We start from the raw sequence: 18,445 nt of genomic DNA, 5'->3' as shown, positions 1-18,445 counted from the left end.
CCCTATGCAAGTCCCTAATTTAGGCCTCAAATGCGCATGGCGCTCTCACTTTGGAGCCCTGTCGTATTTCAAGGCAACAGTTTAGGGCCACATATGGGGTATCGCCGTACTCGGGAGAAATTGTGTTACAAATTTTGGGGGGCATTTTCTGCTATTACCCTTTTTAAAAATGTGAAATTTTTGGGAAAACAAGCATTTTAGGTAAAAAAAAAAAATAATTTTTTTCACATATGCAAAAGTCGTGAAACACCTGTAGGGTATTAAGGTTCACGTTACCCCTTGTTACGTTCCCCGAGGGGTCTAGTTTCCAAAATGGTATGCCATGTGTTTTTTTTTTGCTGTCCTGGCACCACAGGACATGCCCCCCAAAAACCCCCCTAAAGGTGACATGCCCCCCAAAAACCATTTGTCGCTCCTTCCCTTCTGAGCCCTCTACTGCGCCCGCCGAACACTTTACATTGACATATGAGGTATGTGCTTACTCGAGAGAAATTGGGTTTCAAATACAAGTAAAAATTTTCTCCTTTTTACCCCTTGCAAAAATTCAAAAATTGGGTCTACAAGAACATGCGAGTGTAAAAAATTAAGATTTTGAATTTTCTCCTTCACTTTGGTGCTATTCCTGTGAAACACCTAAAGGTTTAATACACTTACTGAATGTCATTTTGAATACTTTTGGGGGTGTAGTTTTTATAATGGGGTCTTTTATGGGGTATTTCTAATATGAAGACCCTTCAAATCCACTTCAAAACTGAACTGGTCCCTGAAAAATAGTGAGTTTGAAAATGTTGTGAAAAATTTCAAAATTGCTGCTGAACTTTGAAGCCCTCTGGTGTCTTCCAAAAGTAAAAACTCATAAATTTTATGATGCAAACATAAAGTAGACATATTGTATATGTGAACCCAAAATTTTTTTATTTTGAATATCCATTTTCCTTACAAGCAGAGAGCTTCAAAGTTAAAAAAAAAATGCAAAATTTTCATTTTTTTCATCAAATTTGGGGATTTTTCACCAAGAAAGGAAGCAAGTTACCATAAAATTTTACCACTAAGTTAAAGTAGAATATGTCACGAAAAAACAGTCTCTGAATCAGAATGATAACTAAAAGCATTCCAGAGTTATTTATGTTTAAAGTGACAGTGGTCAGATTTGCAAAAAACGCTCTGGTCCTTAAGGTGTAAAATGGCCTGGTCCTTAAGGGGTTAAGTATAGATATGTAAACACCAAAACAAGGCATATAGGGTTAACTATGGCCAAAAATTATCTTAAATCCTTGTACCCTAGTCAAGGCAGGCAGACGGTGATGTAGCTTAGGGTTAGGCCTTGTATACTACATATTAAGTTTCTACATCTGATCCAGTGCTAAGAAATGTATGGCCTATCTCCATAATAGGGGATAAATATCTGATCCCTGTGGTCGGACCCCCACGATCTCCCATACGAGGCCCTGACTCCGCCCTGGCTTTTCGTACACAGCAGGTCAGCTGGTAAAAACATGATCCCTCCATCTCTATTTAAGATGAATGAAGGGGGCGTGTTTCGACCAGCTGACGTGTTGGGTACGAAACACGCTCTAGGAGGCCCCGTGTGGGAGATTGCTTGGGGTCCCAGCAGTCGGCCCCCCCACGATCAGACATTAACCCAGATAGGGGATACATTTCTTAGCACTGGACTTCTTCTTTATATCCTAACCTACTAGCTAACCTAGGTACTACTACTACTAACCTAGGTACTCCCGGCAATACTCTTCTCCTTTCCCCTTTTTTGTATGTGTTTCGCTGTTGATTTGTTGCTTTATTTGCCCTGCGAAAGTTTCATTGAGTGTTTGGGGCCTCTCGTATAATCCTTAATCGGCGACTTGTTATCTATCTCAGTTCCCTAAAAAGGCAAAAATAACAAACTTTTCCGCGTTCATCCCTTTACGGTTCCCGGCTGTGTGGGTGCCCAGCTGGTCATCTGCTTACTGTGGTAATGGATCCCCATATTGGTGATGTGTTGTCTGTATTGCGGGTATGTAGAATTAGGCCCCTGTAGTCAGGTTGGCAGTATGGAGGACAAATCGCAGTACAGATACATTTATTTATTGGCAGTTACAGCCAAGAAGTCTATAAGAGTTAAAAAAAAATGTTGTGTTTTTTTTTTAGGTTTAGATATATTTTATTAGCATTCATGTTACTCTAAAATATTCTAGAACCCGTAAGAATGATTTACTTTAAATTACATATTATGCTTTTATTATTCTCTGTCCAATAAACCATCTCTCCTCTGCATCTGGAAAAGCTTTACTGAAAAAACTCATGTTCTTCAGGAAACTTTGGTTAGATCAACTCCTTTCCAGTTTCCATATTTTCCACTCTTTTCATGTGGTCAGTGGTCCTAATATTCCTAGTCTCCCATTAGATTTTAGTCCCTTTGCTATGTGTGTTGTGTTAACCGTTTCTTCCCCTTTACCTAGCTGTTACATGAAGGCCTCCTGCACCCGGATGTAATTATAACTTATGTACAGTGGGAATGGTAACAGTACTGCTGCCAGTAGGAAGTACTGAAAATAGGGACTATACTCCTGCCTGTGAAAAAGGAAGAAAATAAGATGGTACTGCTTCTAGTGTGGGGAGGGGTGGGCATAGGTACCGTACTGCTGCTGCCGGTGGTGGAGTGGTAATATGAATAATGCTGCAGACAGTGTTGTGGTTTTTGGCACTGTTGGAGAGGTGTTCTGTGCTATACTGGGTAGCACTGCTAGGGAGGTATTTGGTGTTGCTGGATGCTGGGGAGGTTGTTGTTATTTTTATTTTGTGTTGCACTGTGGTATTTGTTTAGTGCTGCTAGAAGAGTATTTTATGTTGCACTTTGTGTAATTTATTTATCAATGATATAGAGGATGGTATTAACAGCTCTGTTTCTATCTTTGCAGATGACACCAAGCTTTGTAGCACAGTACAGTCTATAGAGGATGTGTATAGGTTACAAGATGACTTGGATAGACTAAGTGTCTGGGCATCCACTTGGCAAATGAGGTTCAATGTGGATAAATGTAAAGTTATGCATCTGGGTACTAATAACCTGCATGCGTCGTATGTCTTAGGGGGGATTAAACTGTCAGAGTCACTGGTAGAGAAGGATCTGGGTGTACTTGTAGATCACAGACTACAGAATAGCATGCAATGTCAGGCTGCTGCTTCCAAAGCCGGCAGGATATTGTCATGTATCAAAAGAGGCATGGACTCGAGGGGCAGGGACATAATACTCCCCCTTTATAAAGCATTGGTACGGCCTCACCTGGAATATGCTGTTCAGTTTTGGTCGCCTGTTCATAAACGGGACACTGTGGAGCTGGAAAGGGTGCAGAGACGCGTGACTAAACTAATATGGGGCATGGAACATCTTAGCTATGAGGAGCGATTAAAGGAGTTACAATTGTTTAGTCTTGAGAAGAGACGTTTAAGGAGGGATATGATAAACGTATATAAGTATATTAATGGCCCATACAAAAAATATGGAGAAAAACTGTTCCAGGTTAAACCCCCCCAAAGGACGAGGGGGCACTCCCTCCATCTGGAGAAGAAAAGGTTTAGTCTAAAGGGGCGACACGCCTTCTTTACCATAAGGACTGTAAATTTATGGAACAGCCTACCTCAGGAACTGGTCACAGCAGGAACAATTAACAGCTTTAAAACAGGGTTAGATACATTCCTGGAACAAAATAACATTAATGCTTATGCAGAATTATAAAACTACATCCATTTCCCTTATCCCCTTACACCCTTCACTTCAATGCCCTGGTTGGACTTGATGGACGTATGTCTTTTTTCAACCATACTAACTATGTAACTATGTAACTTTGGTATTTGCTGCTGCTTGGAGAGAGGTATTTTGTAATGCACTGCGATCTTTGTTTAGTGCTGCTGGATAGGTTTTCTGAGCTGCATAGTTGTGTATGGCAATACTGGAGAGGTATTTTGTGCTGGAAGTGGGTATTTGGTTCTGGTGGAGAGATATGTTGTGATGCACTGTATTTGGAGCTGTTGGTAATGTATTTTGTGCTGCATTGGGATATTTGTTTGGCCCTGCTGGTGATGTGTTTTGTGCTGCACTGTGATATTTAGAGACTTTTGAGAACCCATTCTAAATTATGGTAATGTGAGGTTGTAAAATCTAGGGAAGAGTACTTATACTGTCTATTACTTTCTTCTAAGGGTTGATTGAGAGGAACAGGCAGCCAAGAAGCATTGTTCAGGATGACAACAATGGCCGGCATTCATCTAATGTGTATGGCCACCTTCAGCCGTGCATTGTCCTTGTATTCAGGGGAGATATAGAAGAATCCTTGTGTAAGCAAATTGTGTTTGTTTAGGTGGTTGTAGATATCTGTAATTACTAATGACAGCCGATAACATGTTTTTAGGTTTTCAATCCTATTAACCTTGTTATTGTTACTGCAAGTCCTGAAGGATTTCATTAATCTGAACCCACAGCCGGCCTTGTACTGTGTGAAATTTCTTTGCTAAATAGCATGATAACCGCAGAAAGTGTTACTTATTATTCTCCATAAAAAGATGACTGGTGTAGCACTTAAAGGGTTACTCCGCCCCTAGACATCTTATCCCTGATCGCGGGGGTCCCGCCGCCGGGGTCCCCCGCAATCTACCATGCCGCACCCACCTGTAACGGCTTCTGGAAGCGCTGGGGGCCCTCAGGCTAGTTCCATCCTGACCACGGGGGCTGAAGATCGTGACATCACGACTCCGCCCCCGTGAGATGTCACACCCCGCCCCCTCAATGCAAGTCTATGGGAGGGGACGTGACAGCTGTCACGCCCCCTCCCATAGACTTGCATTGAGGGGGCGGGGTGTTTCGTCATACGGGGGCAGAGTCGTGACGTCACGATCTTCAGCAACCCCGGCGGAGTACCCCTTTAAAGGGCATAAGTAAATGGTGGAAATACGACTGATGGGACCCCACTGATCGTGTTAACGGGGGTCCCCAAGGTCCCTGTTTTATTGAAGCTACGGTCAAATATGTGCATCAGTGCTCCATTCAAACTCCATAGGACTGCTGAAGGATTGATGACTGCTAGATTTTCCTCTACATCGCAGTTGAAGACCTTTTGCCCAGTTGCCCAGTTTTTAGACTTTGGGAGGGTGCACATGATTAAACTTTGAGTAACAGGATGGTTACTGTGATGAGTTACCTACCATCTAGGCCATTCTGACCGAGCTGTTCGGTGGTGTTGGGAGCAGTGGTTACATGAATGTATAAACACAGGGCAAACAGGGTCATGACGGCATTACGTGTCCATAAGTTGACAGCTGGCCACTATTGCCTTTGTTTGCAGTGGTGTCATGAATGAGAAATCAGGACATCTACAGACTGGAACCATATAATCGTATCAACAAATCCAGGTTCTGTACAGCATCTGATGTCAGTCTGGTTGAAGTATGGAGGCCTCATGGTTCACTGGCCCAGCTGCTGATGTGATGATCTAAAGACTCATCGTATATGAGGTCGGTCACCACTAGTGGTGATCCAAGGGACACGAACAGCTCAGGGATATGTGCAGGACATCTAACTCCAATTTTGTTAATAAGTGTATGTTAGAGAACAATTGGGAGACCCCCATACGCTTTAGACGGTTGTTAGTCCTTCCAAAACCTGTGGGTTCACAAATGCATATTTAGTAGATCTTTAAATGACATGGTCAGTATTGGCAGGTTAAAATTCAAAGGGGTACTCCGGTGAAAACCTTTTTTCTTTTAAATCAACTGGTGCCAGAATGTTAAACATATTTGTAAATTACTTCTATTAAAAAATCTACAAGGGGTACTCCGCCCCTAGACATCTTATCCCCTATCCAAAGGATAGGGGATAAGATGTCAGATCGCCGCAGTGCCGCTGCTGGGGAGCCCCGGGATCCCCGCTGCGGCACTGCGCTATCATTACAGCACAGAGCGAGTTCGCTCTGTGCGTAATGACGGGCAATACAGGGGCCGGAGCCGCGTGACGTCATGGCTCCGCCCCTCGGCCCGTCCCCTTAATGCAAGTCTATGGCAGGGGGCGTGACGACCGCCGCGCCCCCTCCCATAGACCTGTATTGAAAGGGGTGGGTCGTGACATCACAAGGGGCGGAGCCATGACGTAATGATGCTCCGGTCCCTGTATTGCGCGTCATTACGTGCAGAGCGAAAAAAATGGTTTTCCACCGGAGTACCCCTTTAATGCATGTTCTCCAGATGAGCTGACATTGTGTTTCCCTTACAGGATTTGCTTTTCGATTTTTCCCCAGCACTTAGCCCAGATGTGTTATTTGGTGCTCCTCTTGGGATGATATTATGAAGGAGAAGATGCTGCCTGTGTCAGCCCATGTGTGATGGCCGTAAACACTCCAATTATAAAACCCTAATATACCATAAGTAGTTATGGAATATAGCAGCTTGGCCATTATGGCTAACCCTTTGGCCCATTAATGCTATGTTGTATACGCACTTTATGTTGTGATGCTGATGATGGTAAATGCAACATGCAGGATCTGGATTATTCATAATGAAGCTTTTAGTCAGGATTAGCGAGCGGCACTTTCCTTTATAAGTGGTTGACTCCAAGGCTAAATCTATGCCACTGTTTCCCAACCGGGGTGCCTCCAGCTGTTGCAAAACTACAACTCCCAGCATGCCCGGACAGCCTTTGGCTGTCCGGGCATGCTGGGAGTTGTAGTTTTGCAACAGCTGGAGGCACCCCGGTTGGGAAACACTGATCTAGGCATTGCAGACTGACTGATGATATTACAAAATTCCATACAGCCATTTCTCCTGACGACGCCATGCATGGTGGCAGCTATTTTGCACAGCATGGTGGCTCCATGGGTGGCATTGTTGCTTTGCAGTAGAGATGAGCGAACTTACAGTAAATTCGATTCGTCACGGACTTCTCGGCTCGGCAGTTGATGACTTTTCCTGCATAAATTAGTTTAGCTTTCAGGTGCTCCCGTGGGCTGGAAAAGGTGGATACAGTCCTAGGAGACTCTTTCCTAGGACTGTATCCACCTTTTCCAGCCCACCGGAGCACATGAAAGCTGAACTCATTTATGCAGGAAAAGTCATCAACTGCCGAGCCGAGAAGTTCGTGACGAATCGAATTTACTGTAAGTTTGCTCATCTCTACTTTGCAGCATTGAGATCCTGGGGCTTGAACCCCGTTGGGGTTCAGGTATTTTTCAGCAGCCTGCAGTACTATCCTTACTGTCAAAAATATTGGAAAAGTATTGGAAACCCTGATAAACTGCATGAAAACAAGTGTTAACAGACCCTCTGGCACAATAACAGGATATGCCATAAATGTCTAAGGTTGAAAACCCCTTCTAATAGATGTTGGGACTACCTCTGGGACCCTCACCTATCTCTTGAACAGGGGGTCACCTGACCAAAGTCCTGAATAGCATCTAGACCAGTGTTTCCCAACCAGTGTACCTCCAGCTGTTGCAAAACTTGCAAAGCATGCTGGGAGTTGTCGTTTCACAGCAGCTGGAGGCACCCTGGTTGGGAAACACTGTTCTAGACAAAGGATAGATTGAGGATGGAGTGATGGAAGTAGCTGGAAATATTGAATATGGAAATATTCTGTAACTGCTATAGGAGGGAATAGTGAAAGCCACAAACATGATTGGGACAGGGAATCCTGTGCTTAAGACAATCATGGCATCAGATATTTATGGCATATACTGTAAACATGTCATACATTTATAAGGTAGGAGAACCTCTTTAAAGAGGTATTCCAGGATTTTTTTTTAGCTGACTATGCTACAGGGGCTGTAAAGTTAGTGTAGTTCATAATATAGTGTCTGTACCTGTTTTCTCAAAATTCTTCTGTGATTTTCACCCCAATATTTATTTTTACCAGCAAACAAAATGACTGTTGTCTCAGATTTTTCCCAGCTTGCAATGTGGCCGAGACCTGACATCACTAGTCAGCTGATGACAGGGAGCCTGTCTGCTTCAATGGGTGGAGCGATCGCTTGGAGGGAGAGAGATCAATCTGCAACTAATGCAACAGCTTTAGGCACCCTGATGGAAAACCACAGGTCTTTTGAATTGATGCAGCTCATTTATGTTTCAATGGGTGGGGTGGCTGATGTGTGGGAGGAAGGAAAATGGAATTATGGGATTTGTAGGCAAAAAAGAAAACTCAAACAGGAAATACAAGTTCACAAAAAGCTAGCCACAGTGTTATGGTAATCTCACAACATAGCCATTTAGCCCCATGACAAGCGCATGACCTGTTTTATACTTTCTTGACTTCTTTTTTCAATAAAAGTTAGTCCTGCATAAGTGCTGGCTCATACCGTTTCTTGACTTCAACCATCTGACAGTAGCGCTCTCAAAATACCCCCCATTTTTACTCCTCCTACTTTGCATTCTTGTCCGCCCCCTCGGGAAGACGGAATAATAAGGGGTGAGAGCAGCAGACTGTCGCCATTCCTTCTCACCACCATTGTGTACTATCGACTCAAGGTCAGTACGCCACCATAGGTGTTGGTGGCGGGTATTTTCATTTTCACTTTTCCTTAAAATACCACACAGGGAGCGCCCCATTGTTTTTTCTCCTCCTTCTCACTCATTTCACTTCTAGCAATTGGGATAGTGGAGAATCCGGGCGTGTGGTGTTCCGGAACCCGAAAACCACACTGGCGTCACGAACACTAGGAGTTAATACCATCCAGCCCCTGGGGTTGATACCATCTGATCCCACCACTCACACTGCCACACGTGGTCCCACCATTATACCCAGTGGTCCACCACATAATGAAATATCTAAAGATTGGACATGGCAGGATAGTTTGGGTGGACTGTAAAAAAAAAAAAAAAAAAAAAAAAAAAAAATTATAATTTGTTTAACCCCTACAGGACCCATGACGTAACGGTACGTCCCGACACCCTGGGTCTTAAGGACCAGGGACGTACATTTACGTCATGGGCAGTTTTAGTCCCCGCCGTGCGCCGGGCGGGGATCGGAGCGGGATGGCTGCTGAAATCATTCAGCAGGCATCCCGTGCAAATGCCCAGGGGGGTCATCAGACCCCCCCATGTCGGCGATCGCGGCAAATCGCAAGTGAATTCACACTTGCGATTTGCGCGATTCCGGGTCATTACGGGTCTATAGTGACCCGGTGACCCGCAATGTAAGGGGGATCGCGGGTGTCTAAGACACCCACGATCCCCCTGAAGCGATAGGAGTGAGGTGGCACGGGTGCCACCCCTCCTATCCCTGCTATTGGTGGTCTAGACGCGACCACCAATAGCAGATCGGGGGCGGGGGGGTTTACTTTCGTTTTCCCCGTCCTGCCCTCCCACAATAGGCGGGGCAGGACGGGGAAACGACGGGGACCGGCGCCGAAGATCCACTTACCGATCCGGGCGGGCGTCGGAGGCTGCAGGCGACGGAGATCGGTGGGCGGCGATGACGTGCGGCTGGATCCGACGGAAGCCGGTGAGTTGCCAAGCAACATCTGGAGGGTACAGTTTGAGACCATTATACAGTGGTCTCTAACTGTAGCCCTCCAGATGTTGCAAAACTACAACTCCCAGCATGCCCAGACTGCTGTTTGGGCATGCTGGAATATGTAGTTTTGCAACAGCTGGAGGGCTACAGTTTGAGACCACTATATAGTGGTCCCTAAACTGTAGCCCTCCAGATCTTGCAAAACTACAACTCCTAGCATGCTCAAACAACTGTTTGCTGTCAGGGCATGCTGGGAATTGTAGTTTTGCAACAGCTGGAGGTCCACAGTTTGGAGATCACTTTGCAGTGGTCTCTAAAACTGTAGCCCAACAGATGCAAAACTGCAAATCCCAGCATGTCCAAACAGCAATCAGCTGTCTCGGCATGCTGGGAGTTGTAGTTGCGTACCTCCAGCTATTGCATAACTACATCTCCCAGCATGCCCTTCGGCGATCAGTACATGCTGGGAGTTGTAGTTTTGCAACAGCTGGAGGCACACTGGTTAGAAAATACTGAGTTAGGTAACAGAACCTAACTGAAGGTTTTCCAACCAGTGTGCCTCCAGCTGTTGCAAAAGTACAACTCCCAGCATGCACGGTCTGTCAGTACATGCTGGGAGTTGTAGTTTTGGAACAGCTGGAGGTTTGCCCCCCCCCCCCCCCCCATGTGAACGTACAGGGTACATTCACACGGGCAGGCTTACAGTAAGTTTCCTGCTCCAAGTTTGGGCTGCGGCAAATTTTTCGCCGTATCTCAAACTTCTAGTGAGAAACTCACCGTAACCCGCCAGTGCGAATGTACCCTAAAAACACTACACTACACTAACACCTAATAAAGAGTAAAACACTACATATACACCCCCTTACACTGTCCCCCCAATAAAAATGAAAAACGTATTGTATGGCAGTGTTTCCAAAACGGAGCCTCCAGCTGTTGCAAAACAACAACTCCCAGCATTTCCGGACAGCCACTGACTGTCCAGGCATGCTGGGAATTTAGCAACAGCTGGAGGCACCCTGTTTGGGAATCACTGGCGTATAATACCCCTATGTCCACCCCTGTGCAATCCCTAATTTAGTCCTCAAATGCGCATGGCGCTCTCTCACTTTGGAGCCCTGTCGTATTTCAAGGCAACAGTTTAGGGCCACATATGGGGTATCACCGTACTCGGGAGAAATTGCACTACTAATTTTGGGGGGCTTTTTCTCCTTTTACCCCTTAGGAAAAGGAAAAGTTGGGGCTACACCAGCTTGTTAGTGTAAAAAAATAAAAAAAATTACACTAACATGCCGGTGTTGCCCTTTACTTTTTATTTTCACAAGCGTTAAAAGGAAAAAAAAGACACCCAAAATTTGTAACGCAATTTCTCCTGAGTACAGAAATACCCCATATGTGGGTGTAAAATGCTCTGCGGGCGCACAACAAGGCTCAGGAGTGAGAGCGCACCATGTACATTTGAGGTCTAAATTGGTGATTTGCACAGGGGTGGCTGATTTTACAGCGGTTCTGACATAAACCCCCCCCAAAAAATACCCACATGTGACCCCATTTTGGAAACTACACCCCTCACGGAATGTAATAAGGGGTACAGTGAGCATTTACGCCCCACAGGTGTTTGACAGATTTTTGGAACAGTGGTCCGTGAAAATGAAAAATTTTATTTTTCATTTGCACAGCCCACTGTTCCAAAGATCTGTCAAACGCCAGTGGGGTGTAAATACTCACTGCACCCCTTATTAAATTCTGTGAGGGGTGTAGTTTCCAAAATAGGGTCACATGTGGGGGGTTCCACTGTTCTGGCACCACGGGGGGCTTTGTAAACGCAGATGGCCCCTGACTTCCATTCCAAACAATTTTTTTTCCCAAAAGCTCAACGGCGCTCCTTCTCTTCTGAGCATTGTAGTGCGCCAGCAGAGCACTTGACGTCCACACATGGGGTATTTCCATACTCAGAAGAGATGGGGTTACAAATTTTGGGGGGTCTTTTCTGCTACCCTTGCAAAAATGTGAAATTTGGGGGGAAACACACATTTTAGTGAAAAAAAAAATTTTTTTTTTACATATGCAAAAGTCGTGAAACACCTGTGGGGTATTAAGGCTCACTTAATTTCTTGTTACGTTCCTCAAGGGGTCTAGTTTCCAAAATGGTATGCCATGTGAGGGTTTTTTGCTGTTCTGGCACCATAGGGGCTTCCTAAATGCAACATGCCCCCCAAAAACCATTTCAGAAAAACGTACTCTCCAAAATCCCCTTGTCTCTCCTTCGCTTCTGAGCCCTCTACTGCGCCCGCCGAACAATTTACATAGACATATGAGGTATGTGCTTACTCGAGAGAAATTGGGCTACAAATACAAGTATACATTTTCTCCTTTTACCCCTTGTAAAAATAAAAAAATTGGGTCTACAAGAACATGCGAGTGTAAAAAATGAAGATTGTGAATTTTCTCCTTCACTTTGTTGCTATTCCTGTGAAACACCTAAAGGGTTAAAACGCTGACTGAATGTCATTTTGAATACTTTGGGGGGTGCAGTTTTTATAATGGGGTCATTTGTGGGGTATTTCTAATATGAAGACCCTTCAAATCCACTTCAAACCTGAACTGGTCCCTGAAAAATAGTGAGTTTGAAAATTTTGTGAAAAATTGGAAAATTGCTGCTGAACTTTGAAGCCCTCTGGTGTCTTCCAAAAGTAAAAACACGTCAATTTTATGATGCAAACATAAAGTAGACATATTGTATATGTGAATCAAAATTTTTTTTATTTGGAATATCCATTTTCCTTACAAGCAGAGAGCTTCAAAGTTAGAAAAATGCAAATTTTTCAAATTTTTCATCAAATTTTGGGATTTTTCACCAAGAAAGGATGCAAGTTACCACAAAATTTTACCGCTATGTTAAAGTAGAATATGTCACGAAAAAACAGTCTCAGAATCAGAATGATAACTAAAAGCATTCCAGAGTTATTAATGTTTAAAGTGACAGTGGTCAGATGTGCAAAAAACGCTCTGGTCCTGAGGTGTAAAATGGCCTGGTCCTTAAGGGGTTAAATTTCTGCCACCAGTTGATTTAAAAATAAATGTTTCCAGTAGAGTACCCCTTTAAACAATGTTTCTCCACACGTGGCAGCTCATTCGGCCATAACTTGCTCCCGGATTTCCGTCTCATGTGGTTTCAGACCAAATGTATCCCGGCAACTCTGTACAAAACATCAAATAAGGAAATGAGACATTTTGGTTAACCATAGTTTTTGTCTATGAACTATGTATATAATGGTAGGATGACATTTCTAACTCTGTGTTTTATTTTGTAGGTGGAACATTATGTAATGCTTTGAGTCTGAACACTGGAACCTTTGCAGTATCTTTGGATATCTGTTCTCCATGCTGCCCCATATTCTCATAACGTGAATGCTTCTCTGGAGTTGCGTCATTTTTATTGGCTTTGCTGAGCTCTACCAAGTGTCAGAATGTGATGTTACCTAAGAAAGTTGGGAATGGCTCCTCTCGTATTCTATACTTTATTGGTGAAAAATCGGCCAGTGCCCACGCGGCTCTATTGTTTCCCATAATGCTAAGATTGTTGCCGCCTGACAATGCCGATCACTCAGGAGAATGCTGTGTTTCATCTATCTCTTTTACACCAATGGCTGCAGGACAACCTCCACACAGGAGACGGCGGACCAGAGAATGGCGTGTACATGGCCGCCATCCAAAAACTCAAGGAATACATACAGCTAAACTTCAACTTGGATGAGGCGACCTCTGGCAGGTACCAGAGCACCTTAGACATGGAAATCTGCACTGCATACCTCACTAGGGATGGAGAGGAGGACGTGGTTCTTGGTCTGAATTTTGGAAACATTCCGATATTTGGACACTGCGGTGAAAAGAGGCGAGGGAGTAAAAAAAGAAAAGTGCTAAATGGCCCAGTTCTGGATGTGGGATGTATATGGATTACGGATTTAAAGAAGCAGAGTCCAGCCGCCACGAGTGGAAAGATAAAGCTACGGGATGAGGTCTTGTCCTTGAATGGTCAGCTAATGGTCGGTGTCGATGTCGGTGGTGCCAGGTAAACTTCTTTATTAAATAGCTTCATTTGTCATTTATTTATAATTTACCCATATTGTTGGTACAGTACAAACTTTATTTATACTGTATGTACTATCTGCTATGACAGCCACAAAAGGAGTTTTGCCATAGTTGTGCCAATTGACACACTGTGTGGATTGATCCTTAAATGGTTTTTCCCACCTGGCTGTTTGAGCTCATTGCTCTGCACCATCCTGGGGGGCCTCACTCATAACTGGTGAGTGGTTCTAAGTATTGGTTCCACTTTATATTGTTTGGGAAGTATTCATACAGGGGAGCACCTCTCGTGCGTCTCTTTTGTGTTAACAGGTTTCCTTTAAAGACACAGTATATTACAAAACTGTTGACCTTTTCATTATACGAAGATGAAGATTCATTGACAAATACCTAATGGCCGCTCTCATCCAAAAACAGCACAACACCTGTCCATGGGTTGTATCTGGTGTTGTAGCGCAGCTTCCATTAAACTGCTGGGGGCTGAACTGCAATACCACACACAACCCCAGGGCAGATGTGGCATTGTTTTAAGCAAAATGAAGCCGTGCCTCTTAATTTTGTATAGTTCCTTTTAAATTCTCTCTCCTGGATTGCAATAATATTTTTCCTTTCTAAATAATTGATCCCATGAAATGGCCCTGACTGGTTATATGTATAAAACCTATAGAAAGTTAATGGCGTAGCTGTGAGGTTTTTTGGCATTCTACCGGACCTCAGAGAGCCATCGACCACCCTGGGATGCAGGAATAAGTGATGGACCTGCCTGCGCTGGAAAGCCCCGAGCTTTTATTTCATTAAAGTATTGGGCCCTTGCCATTGAATTCTGCTTTTGGTTTTTGTAGGGTTTATAACTACTGTACTAACCTGCAGACAAAGAGGGTCTATTCTTACAAATATAAAAAGTCTTTCCTGGGAAATAAATGAATTACTGGCACTTACGGGAGCGTTATGTCATGGTCGTAAAGTCAGAACGGCGGCGTTTATGAAAATGACTCTAGTGGGGGGTAAGACATATGGAAAGTGGCGCTGCAACCAGTCGCCATGTTCATAACTCTGCCAGAGCTTGTCCACCTGGGAAAAATAGAGGTTTGATAAATTTGTCTTAAACTGCTCTATTCTTATAATTCTACATTGAATATTACGAAACATTCCGAGAATATGTTTTATGACGTTATAATTTCTGAGGCTCCAATAATTTCCACCTTCACCGATCTGGAGAACGAAGGGGCTTAAGTTTTATTCGACCACACACTGTGCAGAGAATTGTAATACAGCAGGTGGCCCAGGAGAACCTCTGTGGTGGTAAGGTTACTTCTTGGGAAGACCACCAAGCTAGTTAGGGAGTCATCTGGACCATGCAATGCTTCAGGAAACGTATCTAAAATGGCGATGAAGAGCTTGCGCTCTAGTGCCGCCTGTTCAAGGTGACCCTGAGATGAAGCTGTGGTGCCACCCTGCTGCTGCTACCCCTTCATTCAAAGGATCATGGGCCAGAGATGTAAGTAAAGCTCCTGGGCCCTGCAACATGGGGCCCCTACCTACTCTATGCCATTTATAATTTTCATGTTGCCTAAAAGTAGGGCCACACATACCGCTTCCATGCTGCAGGAGATACTCTGCGGATCTGCTACGCGCAGACACATGGGGCTACCCGCAACAGCCTTGTGTAAGCAGTAGGGTTTACAGGCTGGATCGGACGATGGTGCATATCCATGGGGTATGTGTGACCCTACTCTTATAGGCCACAGTGAGCTTTAAAGGGGTACTCCACCCACAGACGTCTTATCTCCTATCCGCCACTGGGACCCCCGCTATCTTCGTGGGGGGGGGGGGTGTTGACTGGGGGGTCCTAGCGGCGGGCGGAGTACCCCTTAAAAGCCCACTGTGCCCTATAACAGAGTAGGGTTACACATACCCCATGGATATGAGCCATTGTCCAATCCAGCCTCTAAACCTTACTGCATACACAGGGCTGTGGCGGGTGGCCCTATGTGTCTGTGCATAGCAGATCTGCAGAGTTTAGAATGCGGGTGGTGCACAGCAATTGCGGTGGTTCCATCGGCGGGACCCCCGTGATCAGACCTCTTTTCCCATCTTATACCCTTTGGATAGAAGGTAAGATGTCCGTGGGCGGGGTGTGAAGTGCAGGGCAGATGTTTTTACCCTAGGGGCAGATGGTATGAACCCCTTGTGTTCGTGACGCCAGGGCGTAGTTTATCCTTAACCACCCGAAGGTATACAGCTAGATCCTGGGCTAGGCATGGGGCAATGAAGACACCGACGTCAAGTTACGGACAACGGTAGCTTTACTGAGGCTAGACAGTTGTTACATTCTATGCAGTACAGCCTGGGACCAAGGAGGTGACTAGTGACACAGAGGCCTCGCAGGCTTGCTGGGACTTTTATTTGGACAGGAGAATTTACTGTAGGCCTTGCTGGGTAGACAGATGACTTGACTGACTTGTGACTGACAGGACGGTGACTTTATCTTACTTGCACTTGATGGTAGCTGCAGGACTTGACTTGAGGCCTCCACTACTCTGGACACACACACTAGGTGACTGCACTGGACATCAGCAGAAAGCAAGAGAGAGAAGCTCCACCCAGGGCTTATATGGGGGAGACTAGCAGGGAGCCCATAGGTCATCTTTGTGGTCAGCTGGTCACTGGTACCTCCTGGGTAACAATCACATGGTACATTTTATTAAAGGCGTAACACATCTTTTAATATACAACATATATACAAATGGGGAAACGACTACAGGGGACACTGGGGGACACTGCCTGACAGGGCAGGAAAGGTACAGGGCAACACCATCCTGTCCTGGCTCACCACAACCCCGAAAACACCAAGGCTTGGTTGTGACTGCTACCTATTTAACCTCTTCAATGAGCACTGTCAGATACAAAAACGTTTGATATGTTGTAAAGCATGTATAACCAATAGGTTTTGTAATTGCTTTCATTAGAATATTTTCAGTATTTCATACTGAAAAAGCCAGTCAAACAACTGCCCCCCCCCCTGCCTGCCTGGACACATACTAGTCCTGCTGTGTCCATGCGTCATCACCTACGTCATGGACACACTTCCTTGATTGACAGCTGTGAGTGCAGGTCTCAGACCTGGAGGAAAAATCCTCCCACTGTCAGCTTGTGTCCCGCTACTGTCAGTGAGGACAAGCTGGGAGTAGTAGTTTTGCAACAGCTGGAGGCACACTAGTTGGGAAAAACTGCTCTATATGGCTAGACAACCTCTGTGACATTTTCGATTGTGATTTTCAGGGAACGCAATGTAAACACCGCACATAACAATTATGGGAATTACCGCGGCTCTCTTTACTATTTTGTCTCCTGTGTTCCTGAAAAGCTTCCTGAGTTATGCGCTTTATAAACACCATCATTTTACTCCGCACCACAATAGCTGACACATGAAGCCTAGTGTTGTGTTACATGTGTGTGTACAGATGGAGAAAAGCTGCGTTTGTCATTTGGTGCAGAAAAATAAAAAAGTTATAGGGGTCAGAAGATGACAATTTTAAACGTATACATTTTCCTGCTTGTAGTTATGATTTTTTTTCAGAAGTGCGACAAAATCAAACCTATATAAGTAGGGTATCATTTTAACCGTATGGACCTACAGAATAATGATAAGGTGTCCTTTTTACCGGAAAAAAAAATGCACTGTCCCTTCCTTTTCCTCTATTGTATTATGCGATGCTATAGTAAAGTGGTTTTTCTGTTTTGGACAATCTGTACTTGTGATCTTGCCAATAAGATAGTCATGAAGTGTCTGACTACTGGGACCCCCCAGAGTTCAGCTGTAATGTTAGGGGAAACCTGGTAATGAGACTTTAAATGGACATGGTCATTAAAACAAATTTTTGCTATTGCACTCCTTATGGTAAAGTAAAAATATAATGTACTTTGTTTAAAAAAAAAAAAAAAAAATGGTTTTCTATGTTTTATATGTGTTTAAAAAAGCTGCCACTAGGTGTCTCCCTACTTGTTCAGAGCACATTTCCCCCCATCTCTTGCATAGACTTTGGACTCCTGCTGGCCTGGCAGAAGTCCAAAATCAGGAAATGCTGTCTGGAGTGCTGAGGGGTGTGTGCAGCTTTAGCCAATCAGAACTCATCTCTCACACTGAACTGCTCTGGGCTGTGTGTAGCAGAGTGAGGGAGGAAGTTCTCCCTTGTATGGCTTCAGATGATGTAATGCCTGCTGGGGAACGCCCCTTCCCAGTCTGTGAATCTGACTGAGACGGAGCAGAAAATACAGAGCAATGTCAAGGTAGAAAACAAAACCAAAAAAAATATAAATAAAGGCAGGGGGTGGTTTATCATGATGGGGGCAGTGAACTGGGAGGATTAGAAAATTTAACAAGATCATGACAGGTACTATTTAATTTCCCTGCAGCGCCACCACTTGGGAAATAAAATATTACATTCTGCCCATTCACATCGGTGGGTTGTCTGTGTAATGCAGTACACATAGGGTCCTCCAGAGCAAGAGACACTCTTTGTAAGGGCACATTCACACTACAAATTTTCAGAGCAGAATTCTGCTTGAAAACTATGATGCAGCAGCTTCCCATTGTTCTCAATAGGATTCTGCTGCACCATTCACACTATGGAATTTCCAAGGCGGACGTTCCGCTACGTAAATTCCAGACCTCAGACTCAGGCGAAAGAATAGATATATTCATTCTTTCGGGGCGGAATGCGCTCGGAAAAGCGGTCCCAGCGCCGTCTTGTTTTGCCTGGACCCGCTCCAGACGGAATCTATACTCGGAATATCACCGTAGTGTTAATGAGCCCTAAGAGTATGTGCACACTGAGAATCACCACCCAAACTTTAGGCAGAGAT

At 44.6% G+C, this 18,445-nt stretch overlaps 1 protein-coding gene across 1 annotated transcript in view; it reads left to right on the top strand.

Moving 5' to 3' along the window:
* The window catches only part of PDZD2 (PDZ domain containing 2), a 412,983-nt gene that overhangs the window by 82,608 nt on the left and 311,930 nt on the right, over positions 1 to 18,445 (top strand). The window contains exon 3 of the mRNA XM_056545144.1: positions 12,805 to 13,562. Within this exon, the coding sequence (XP_056401119.1) occupies positions 13,087 to 13,562 (476 nt within the window). The 5' untranslated portion in view covers positions 12,805 to 13,086. The remainder of the gene's footprint in view (positions 1 to 12,804; positions 13,563 to 18,445) is intronic.

Source organism: Hyla sarda, chromosome 1, assembly GCF_029499605.1.
Source record: "Hyla sarda isolate aHylSar1 chromosome 1, aHylSar1.hap1, whole genome shotgun sequence".
NCBI classification, from domain to species: domain Eukaryota; kingdom Metazoa; phylum Chordata; class Amphibia; order Anura; family Hylidae; genus Hyla; species Hyla sarda.
The sequence above is the reverse complement of the archived record's forward strand: the minus strand, read 5'-3'. Positions and strand labels throughout refer to the sequence as shown.